Source organism: Echinops telfairi, unplaced genomic scaffold (genome assembly GCF_000313985.2).
Source record: "Echinops telfairi isolate 266 unplaced genomic scaffold, ASM31398v2 ScPeMD7_7465;HRSCAF=8503, whole genome shotgun sequence".
NCBI classification, from domain to species: domain Eukaryota; kingdom Metazoa; phylum Chordata; class Mammalia; order Afrosoricida; family Tenrecidae; genus Echinops; species Echinops telfairi.
Window position 1 is genome coordinate 662,852 of NW_022111365.1, and position 11,299 is coordinate 674,150.

Below are 11,299 nucleotides of genomic sequence, written 5' to 3' on the forward strand. Positions count from 1 at the left end.
ATCACAGTGGTCACATCTGCATTCAGGCATAGGGATGGCGCAGGATTGGGCAGCATTTATTTCAACTGTGTACGGGGTTGCCATAAGTCAGAGGTAGACTTGATGGAGGCTAGCAACAGTAACAGTTATATACAGAGGCCAGGACAGACTTCTTAAAGGAGATGAAACTTGAGCTGATTTAGAAGGACAAATATCATTTTTTCAGGGGTGTAGATGTGTGTGTTAGGAGGGTAGAGTGGTGATGGAGGATGGAATATTGAGGTCCAAGGAATAATTTCTTTAAAGACCTTGTGACAGCAAAATAAGGGTGGAAAAGGAAACAATTTGGTATGGCTTATTGGCACAAGGTAAAGTGCTGGAAGAATAGACAAGAGCCAGGTGATTTATGTCATATCTTGAAGTTTACATTTTTCCAGCAATAAGAAACCATCGATATTATGTTTTGTCAATATGCTCTGAACTAATGTTATAATAAGGAGCCCTGGTTGTGTAGGACTGCTAACCACAAGGTCAGCAGTGTGAAACCAACATCTGGTTTCTGGCAGACAGATGAAGCGTTATGCTTTTTTTAGAGTTATAGTGCTTGAAACTCACAGGGGTAGTTCTACCCAGGCCTACAGGGTCTCTGTGAGTCTGAATCAACTCAGTGGCGTGAGGTGAGTTTGGTTTGGGGAGTATTATAGTAAATAGGTACAAAGGTAAGTTTTGAAAAAAAAAAAAAGTATTACTACTAGCGTTCCAATTTATACATGCACAGGTGTATTTCAAATAATACTTATTTTAAAATGTCCCTGAGATCAAGGGACAAGTTTTGATCTGCAGACAAGTTTTCTCAGTAATATAATTATCTTAGTTTCATTAAGGTGCCTTAAGAAAATATACTTTTGTGCCATGATAAAAATAATTGAGGTCAGAGCTAATATCAGATTTTTAAGCAAACTCAAGTAAACATCTTCAAAAATAATGGAAACTTGTCAACAAATGTGTAGGAATTCTGCCCCGCATCAAACAAGGTTTTTAAATGGGTCAAGGAAGGTCAGGAAGACCTCAAAGATGAGCCAAAAAAGAAGAGCATCAACCTCAACTGTGAAGAAACTAGTGAAACCCAGAAATTGTTGGAAGAATACTGTGGAATTACCAGTGACTATAGCAGCTAAGGTTGAAATCTCACTGGTTTAGCATTTTCAATTTTATTTGAACATTTTGGCCTCAGCAAGCTTCCTTCAACAATTTCTACTTCCTTTGCCAAAGTGACAACCTATTGGTATCAAAGTGGCACCAACTGGATGGGTCCCACACATACTGTGTGAAGATTAGCTAGTTACAAAAGTTGAACTTTCTGTTAATCTTTTAAGCCAAATTGAAGATTATCTTAATGGAATGAATTGTAATATGAGATAATTCATGGGTTTACCAAGAAAATCTAGAGAGCAACCCAATCAGATAGTGGCTCCTGAGGGTGAGGGGATATGCTGGTCTGGTTAGACCCCAGCAAAGATGTCAACTCAGAAGGCAGTGGTAACTTTTTTTTAGCATCTCAAGAGGTAACCTTGGAGACTTCTCAAAGCTCATCGGATAATCATTTGAGTTTAATAGGAAGACATTTTAAGAAAGCCGACTTGATTTGGTGGGGGAAAAAAAAAGGTTGGGAAAGTTCAACCCAATAATTTTTTTCTAATTCACTTGCCCATTTTTCAAGGGTAGCAAGGGCCACTTTATGACAATTTTGTTGGTAGAGCTTACTCCCATCTACTATACAGCTCTGAGCTGACCCCTTCAGACTTTTTTTGTTCCCCAAATTCAACATTTAAAAGGAATATGATTTTTAAGTTCCTAGAACATGCCCCATCTACCCAGGACTCCTTTGATAACACACAGGCATCAAGTATTTATCTGGTCTTTTAAAGGAAAACTTTGCTGGCCACTGACCTAGTAATTTTTGAGGATAAAATTATGCTTAAGCAAATGAAAATTTGTATTATACTCAAATTATTCCCCAGTATATCCATTGCTTAGGGAATCATTTGAATTTTCAATGATGTGTTAGAGCAGAAGCACTTGAAACCTCTCTGGGTGACATCTAGCAAGTAGAGCCAGTCTCATAAACAGGTACCTTCTTGAAGGGGCACATTTTGTGTCAAAGGGATACCAACCATTTTGAGTTTTCTTTTATATGAAACAAAATATTTCTTTCATTTTAAACCAGTTTGAGGTTTTTGTTTTTCAAAAAGTAAGCTTAATTTTACATTAGTTTTAGATTAAGAAAATGTTGCAATGATAGTAGTTACAGAACGCTTCTTGCATCCAGGGTCTCTTATTGGTAACATCTTACATAGTATGATACATTTAATGAAGTTCTTTTAAAAAATACCCCGTGCATATAAACCTGATAAGCTACCATACTATATTACCACAGTACCTACTAATCATATGAACCTGAGCACAATAATGGGTACATCTGCCTGGGGTAGGTAGTGTTCAAAAGTTTTGGTATATTGTGTTTTCATTCTCATGTGTTTAAAGGAATTTTAAAATTCCATTCTTCTTCACTTATCCAGCAGGTTTTTTTTAAAAACAAAGAAATTTTATTATAAAGAAAAGTAACAGTTTACTTATACTCAGAAAAACTGACTAAAGGACATTTTGTCTTAAACACTTTATTGTAATCTATTTGCAGTTATATTTAACTGAACTTTGTTGTTTTTAAGAATGCAGCTCATGCACAGATGTGGATGGATGATTTGTACATTTTCAAGTATTCATTGAATACTACCATATATACACATAAACATTAAACTTGGGGAAAAAGACATAATTGGTAATTCCTATTTAATTTTCTATTTTTTTTTTTTTGCCCCATTGGAAGTGGTTGTCTAAGGAGAAGAATATATGTTTCTGGCTCATAAATCATGTTACATACCCATCCTAGTCTTTGTTGAACACCAAGTCTCCTCCGCTCCTCTTTGGACATTAGATGGGTTTTGAGTACTTGCTTAGAAAGTTCTCTGGGTAACGTGACATGCTGGTATTCATAATGCTCATTTGAATATTTGTTCGAATAGTGTATTTGCTTGTGAGCCATCATGCTGGCAGCACAATGGGACTGTATGTAAGGATGGTACAGAATGAGACTAGCATCACAGATCTCCCTGCCAGGTAACAGCAACCAAACAGCTTATCCAGCAGTTTTTAAATAGGATATTGTTCAGTTTCCATGTGTTTGATATTTTCCCCCTTGATATTCTTATTGTTGAATTCTTATTTTAAAGTGTAATCTGAGAAGATCTTGGTTTGTAATATCTATAGATGTGCATTTAACTTTCTGAAAATATATTAATATGGTAAAGTATATGTTTTTTTTAAACTAATTAAGCCTTGCTTGTGTATCAGCATATGGTTAATTTTGGTAAGATGTTGGATGGAGTATTCTGTACATGGCTAGGAAATCAAGTCGATTAATTGTGTGGTTTAGTTCTTCTGTGTCTTTGTTTATCTACGTGTTTTCTAGTTGTTTTGCCCTTAAGAATGGTATATATAAAAAAAAAAGGTGTGTTGGAGTCTCATGTTACTATGTTGCCTACTTCTTCTTCAAACTTAGAAACATTTAATTAATGTGTTTTGAAGGTCTTTCATTGGATGCATAGATAAGCATTTTGGTTATGTCTTCCTATTTAGTTGTTCCTTTGATCATTATGTACTGTTCTTTTTTTGTCTTCATGGACATTGCTTTGAAGTTTATGTAAGATTAATATTGTTTCTCCTACTTAAAAAATGGTCACTAAATTGACATGTTTTCCCCCATGCTTTGATTTTTTTAAGTCTATCTTAACATACCATCTTTCCCTTTGCTCATGTTAAGACCAGTCCATTCTCAAGCCTATTGCTTAATCTCTTCTTGTTGCTTTCCCACCTTGGGTAACCATCAAGGTCTATTTCCTTTGGTATGAAAAACATTGTCTTTAGGTTTTCTTTTTAACAGTGGTTTCAAACAGTTTTCGTATTTTTGTGATTGGTTAATTTCACTCAGCATAATGTTCCAAACGTTTATCCATGCTTTGAGGTGCTTCATGGAGATAAATATCTTCTGTAATATTTTCCAGATTTAACTGAAGGCAGTGATTTTATGTATTTTCAGTAGAAGTTGAGTTCCATTGAACATGCTGTGAAGACATTTGTGAATTCCTATATATCTCAGTTCACATACTTGGTACATGAATTAGCAGAACTGCCACATAATATAAAAATATTTGAGGCTTAAACTAATGAAAATGGATAGGTCCTCTGATACTACATCTATTGCTTACTTAATAACTCATTATGTTATATTTTTCATTTACTAAATTACATTTATTTAATAAAAAGCTACCCAACAATTTTTACACATTAATATATGTCAGGTGTACTGCAATGTAATGCTGTCTATGATTTTTATGGTTGTCAAACTGGCAGGGCTATGAGTCTCAGTTGTTTGGCAGTTCTGTAATGCTGTAATTTGACAGTTTTCTAATGATGTGACCATCCTCTCTTGTGAACTGATGTGATCACTTTTTATTTTTGCATAACAACCTGTTTTTTTGAATTTAACTATGTGGATAAGTGAGGAGTGTGTGTATGAATTCCCTCAAAGTGTTTGGTTCTATCTAAGAAATTTTCATGACCCTTCTCCCCCATGCTTTACCATATTAATATATTTGCAGAAAGTTAAATGCACATCTATAGATTTCCTCTGTCAATCTATATTTGAGGAGGCTTCAAAAAGTATATGAAAAATTCTATTATCTTTTGATTCAACTTTTCCAAGAACTTTTTGAAGCTTCTTGTCTATTCATTGGCAGACTCACACTCTGCCTCCAATACCTGTTCAGTTTGAATGCTTATTCATGCAGCATAATCCACTGTTGTAGGATTGTGTATACAGCAATATACTGTATATCTTGGCTGCTTTTAACTCTTCCAAACCTATAGTGTTTTCTCCTACTCTCATCATTTTTGTGCTGACTCCTGTTTTACATATTGCTTCCCCCTTACCCAAGTTAACATCTGTCTGCCTTCTAGCTAGTAATTTACCTCACTTGTACCAATTGTGTTAGGGTTCTTTAAAGAAACAAAACCAGGACACATATGATTACGTGTGTGTCTCTGTGTGTGTGTGTGTGTATATACAGCGCAAAGGAATATAACAGCTAATTAGTTCACACAGTAGTGCAGAGGGCTCAGTCAACTCACGTCTGTGGAACAGTTAATATACTGGAAGTTCTTCAACTCACGAGGGCTGTTGGGTCCAAAGTCAAGGAAGCAGACAGATGAGTCTTCCCTAGAGCAATCAGGCAGTCCGGTCACAGGCAGCAAACAGCAGGACAGGTCACCAACAGCAGCCCAGGAGCTTAGTGAAGCAGCCCGGGTGGGATATTGAACTTAAGCAATGCAAGACAACAGGATCTGCCAGCCTCAAGCTCAAGAGATGTATATACCAGTACAGTAGCGCAGCGAGGCAGATCTCGAGGAACCTCAAGCTCTAGGGACGATCCATGGGTTGGCTGTCCAACAGGTAGTGTAGCTCACAAGTTGAGGCAGAGAACTAGCTAAAGCAGCTGCAGGCTGTTCCGATCACCAGAGAGCAAGAGAGAGGGGTGGGTCTTGCTGAGCCATTTATCTCTTTGCCCTCCAATCAAACTTTATTAATGTCACATGTTCTTATTGGTCAGGTTGGCACAGTAAATCTACCTATCATACTGGGTTAGAAGTATGTTAAGGGTCACTTGGTTGGTTGGTATCACAATCTCCACTGCGTTGTTTGTACACTGGGTGTTTACTTTCTAAGAACTTTTTTAATATGTTTATATTTATTATTGACATAATGTTTTCAACAATGAAACAGATTTACTGGGTTTAATACTTTATTTACATTTGTGTCAAATTGATGCGTCTCTGAATTTTGAGATTAGAAGGCCTAGAAGAAAATGAATTTGGATATATATTTGTCTCATTAAATGGATGTCAGCATAAATGGTAGGAAGTAAATGTAAGTGGTAATTTGAGGAAATTAAAATATGTCAAGATGACTCATCCCATAGACAGTGTTAATGCTAAGGTGAGAACATAGGACATGTGGTGAGAAGATGTGTATCATTGTTGTTTTGATATGCATCTCTCTAATGGCTAATGATCTTGAGCATTTCCTCTCCTGTTTTTTTGGCTGCCTGAATATCCTCTTTTGTGAAATATCTGTTTGGTGGTGATATAAGAAGGTTCCAGGCTCTTCACAACCTTGACAGCATTTGTTGTTTTCACTTTTTTAACTTTGCCAGGTTGAGATTATACCTGATTGTTATTTTGATTTGCTCTCTCTCAAATGGTTTATAATTGTGAGCATTTCTTCTCTTTGTTGGCTGCCTGAATGTTGCCTTTCATCAAGTGTTTCTTCATGTCCTTTGTCCACTCCTAGAGCATTTTGATTGTATAAGCACATGTCATTCTAATTGTATTTGTGTAAGTGTTACAATACTTAAAACATCAACAACAAAAACACTACCACTTTCCATTTAAATAGAAAGAGTGCACATCAGCTAATTTTCACGATCTGTGCAACGTTTGTTGGTCTAGGAGCAGGATATTTATAGTACAGGTTTTCTAGGATGTTTACAGTTATACTGTGTTATATGCTTTAGTATCTATAACTTCCTTCTGAAGTGTAGATTCATATAAATAAATACTAATACGTTAGTCAGGATAAATAATACTGAATTAAGTAGCATGGTTAGTAACAGTCTAAATTATATTAGTACAGCTTTAATGAGAATAATTTGCTACAACAGACCAAAGAATTCTAAAATAAGTAAAAGAAGATGGTGACTTACCTTTATTCAGATTATTAGAACTCTGTGTCAACAAGAAACGAAAACTTTCAACATACAAATTAAAAAACAAAGCAAACTTACTGCCATTGAGGCTATAACTGCCCCCTGAGTTTCTGAGACTTTAACTTTTTATAGGAGTAGAAAACCTCATCTTTCTCCCATGGAGCTGATGGTTTCAAACTGCTGACCTTGCAGTTAGCAGTTCAATACATAACACACTAGGCCACCAGGGCATATTTGGCAACAAATTAGATCATGTATGGAACAGTACTCTTCAGCAGCTCTCTGTTTTTTTCTTATGTGAGGGCACTTTGATCAATTAAAGGTATTTGGTCAAAAACATTAAAATGCTTGGATAAATTGTATATAAACCAATATAATTAGAAAAGTATCATTAGACAAATAAGTTAACTGCTATTTATGCCTGTTTTCCTAGTTATAAATTGTGCAAAATGATAGCATATGCTTTATAGAGTTAATGCAAAGATGGAGTGATTGAACATACAAAGTGCTTAGTACCATTTCTGGCCTGTAGTAAGCTTGAGTTATTGCTGTTGGCATCACCATCACTTACCATCTCCTTGAAGACTGTGTTTCTAAGTAAGTGAGACAGTAGGTCCGCGGAAAGCACAACGTACAAACAAAAGGTAGATCTTTAGCCTGCAGTTAATTCTACCAATATTTGAACCACTGTGTATTGTGAATTTAAGAGGGGGGCGGGTTGCTTAGTGGTATATAAGGAGACATTTTCCTATACTCAAAAACGTCATATCAAAATAAAGCAGAAAAGTAAAACTGAAGTGGAAAACCATTATAAACCTTTGGTGATGTAGCAGGGTCCTCATTCAAAGGGACCTTGCCTTCCCCTCATTCAAGAGGTTGTGGGTCTGTAAATTGGCTCAGGTCTGGGAATTGATTGAGTGATCGTGACTGTATATTCTACTGTTCACCTGATCTAGCATTCTTCTGCCTGTATAGATCACGTAAATATTTAGTAGGTTTCCCATGTATTTCACTCCTGGGGACACCGGGGCTAAGGAGCCAATGCCATAAGTCCACATGAGACAGGTTGCTTTGATTACTACGGGAACCTTGCTGTCTATTATAACCACGCCCATCCTGACTCTGTTGAGTCAGTGCTGACACCTGCCCTCTACCACAACAGGGCCTGATCAGCCCCACTGTGGGCAAATGTTGGAGTTCATTTAGGACAGTTCCCACTTTTAATCCTGGTGCACATAAAATAGCAATTACAGAAGTCCTCAGAGATGCTGGGACCCACTTCACAAACTTGTTCCTTATGGTTGTGGTGAAGGGTATGTCCTCAGGACACCGCCTTTTGGGTCTATGAGAATATCCTGATAGATCCATTCCAACATATCAATTTCCCTAAACTTTTGGATTCCTTCCTCTACAGTGTACCAAGGTAGGTCAGGTACTTCAAGTTGGTCTAATCTAGGCCATCTGGCAGTCCATGCTTCAGTGAACCAACCAAATAAGGAATTAGATTTTCTCTTAGCCTCTCTCACTGAGACATTGAAAGAAGAATCTGTGCTTAGAGTCCCATATCCAGAAACTCAGACTGGTCTAATATTACATTTCTTGCACCAGTATCCCACACCCTTAGTAACCATTTCCAGGGATATTCCCCAGGCTTCTGCTTGTACGTATTTGGAAGCTCGAGCAGATCTTTGTGATTATAGTGCTCTTCTTCTTGGGTAATCATCTCAACCTCAACTCTAGGAGCTTTCTGAGGGTTTTAGTTACAGGTCTAGAGAAAATAATGGGTTGTGAGGGAGTTTCCTGGGTGCTCTCAGCAATATCTTGTAAGACATCTCCCTCGGGCAATGATACAGATGCAGCCCCACCTGCCATTTCAGCTTGAACAGTTTGGCTAATCTGCTCAGGTGTGGGTTGCTCTATTGACAGTGGATTAGTACTTTCAGCTGGGAGGGGTGGATCTATTGACTGGGGTGGCTCAATTGTTTCTAGGGGCTCATTATCCTCTTCTGGATCATCAACCCATATGTTCCCATCCCATGTTTCAGGGTCCCAACTTTTTCCTATCAGTGCCCTCACTTTGGTATCAGACACTGCTCTAGATCTGCAATTCAGCTGATGTTGTAATTCAGCCACTCACATTGCTGGTTCTCAGCAATGTCAGCTCTATTACTAGAGGGGAGAAGGCTCTCCTTTGTAGCACAGGCGGAAGCTTTTAAGTCTGTAAGTAGTCACCTGAGGCGTGCATCTGAGGTCCTGAGACCATCCCTCTCCTTATTCACACTTTGCATTGTAAGGAGGACCAGCTTCCCTATACTTGCCATTTTGACAAAACTGCTGGTAAATATAAAAAATATGATCACCCAGAGCCTCTCCTTTAACCAGCACCTCATCTCTTGTTGGTGATACTGTAGATATTAGCTTTGCTATTTCACACCATGGATTAGTAAGAGTAGCAGACTTATCTATGCCTTTAGGTGTAGAAATAGCATTATTAGTGCTGTTATGACTAATCAGGCTGGAGATCCAATTTAAGAAGCTCATATTTATGATTTTATTTCTCTAGAAGCACTCCTGGTACCAAATGTGTTAGATAGGGTTCTCTAAACAAAACCAGGATACTAATAATTTTATACGTATTTATATAGATAGATAGCTAACATAAGAAATAGTCAATTGATCAATAAAGCAGTACAAGTGGCTCAGTGCAACTCACTTCCATGAGACAGCTAGTACACTGGCAGTCCTTCAAGTCTTGAGGGCCACCGGGTATTCCGCCATAGAGAATTCAGGCTATCTGGCCACAGGCAGCAAACAGCAAGGTAGGTCATCAATAGTCAGCTAGATGACAGGGTCCGACAGTCCCCAGCTCGAGTTGTAAATTCCAGTAGTGTGGCAAAGCAGGTCTTGAAGGAACCTCAAATTACAGTAACATAGTCCACGAGTTAGGTGTTCCACAGGTAGTGTAGTTTGCAAATGTAGGCACAGAACAAGCAAGGCAGCTGCACACTGATCCGATGATTAAAGAGCACCCTTCAACGAATCTCACATATGTTCATTGGCCATGTTGGCGTAACAACTCTACCTACCACAGAAGCAGACAGACTTGTTTAAGAATGATTTAAATGAGTTTAATCAGAAGTGATTTTGAAAGTATAGCAAAGAAGAGGGAGGGAGTGCTGCTTTGGATTTGAGAATAAGTTGAAATTTCTCATCTGTAGAGACATTATAGCTGTTTCTTTTCATGTAACTTGAAGACTACATGTTATTGCATGCTCTCCTATAAAATTTGAGTGATAGTGTTCCCATGTGACATAGTAAATCTGTCCCATAGGTTTTCCTGGGTAGAAGTCTTTATGGGAGCCTATGAGTTTGAATGTCTTACCTTTTCTTAGCAGGTCAATCTAATCACTGCATCATCAAGGTTTTTATTGTAAATTGTGTGGCTTCATATATAAGGCTGAGACTGTTGTTTTATGTCACTGGATTCTTGTGAATATTGCATGAGAATTAAACTGAGATAATACAGGAAAATTTACCATACAGTTCTCTGTTAGAAAAAGGAAACAAAACAAAACCCAACTTTGGGGTCAGTTGTGACTCATGATAATCCCATGAGTCAGAGTACAACTGTGCTTCATAGTGTTTGCAGTGGCTGATGTTTTGGAAAAAGATAACTTAGACCTTTATCTTTAAAGGCACCTCTGGCTGGATTTATGCTTTTGTTAGCAACTAGGTTCAGCATTTTATCTAGAACTTAGTTTCCTAGGTGACTTTACAATAGATGATTGTCAAGGTTTCATTGGACTTAGGAAATATTTGAATCACTGTAAATGCTTATAGTTGTGCTCTTTGCTCTGTGCTCTTTGACACAGATATTCTCTGACTCTTCTTTCTTTGAATGGTGAGCAGCCACTGACCAATTCTTCTTTGATATCGTACATGTCTGCACCATATATTCAGTTTGGCAAATGTTCCTTATTTCATAGATGGTAGAGGGCCAGTGAAAAAGAGGAAGACCCTTGACAAGGTGGGTTGACACAGTGACTACAGCCATGGCTCAAACATAAGAACAATTGTGAGGATGGCCCAGGCCCAGGCCCAGGCCCAGGGAGTATTTAGCTCCGTTGTACAAAGGGTTGCTGTGAGTTAAAACAGACTCAATAGCACCTAATAACACTAAAAGCAACAGCAGCTTAAAGAAAAATCTGTGCTAATGTGAGACTTACCCTCATGTTGATTCACAGCCAAGGTTCATGGATTTGAGTGTCTTGCCATGTTTGTATTATTTCTGGAATGTTTTGAGGAAGGGTACTGATCCTCATACTAATTTCCCCAGCTCTTCTACTTAATTACTTATTATGCTTGTCTAATTCATAAAAGTTTTAGCTTCTTAACTGGCTTATGTAATAAAATAGTTGTTTGGAACATTCTTTGATTTT

General features: G+C 37.6%; 1 protein-coding gene across 1 annotated transcript; it reads right to left on the reverse strand.

Annotated features, from left to right (window-relative positions):
* Window positions 1–2,791: 2,791 nt before the first annotated feature.
* On the reverse strand, window positions 2,792–3,082 carry LOC115873137 (cyclin-dependent kinases regulatory subunit 2-like). The gene has a single exon (XM_045283643.1). The coding sequence runs from the start codon at window positions 3,080–3,082 to the stop codon at window positions 2,792–2,794; it is 291 nt and encodes a 96-aa protein (XP_045139578.1).
* Between the last annotated feature and the right edge of the window lie 8,217 nt (window positions 3,083–11,299).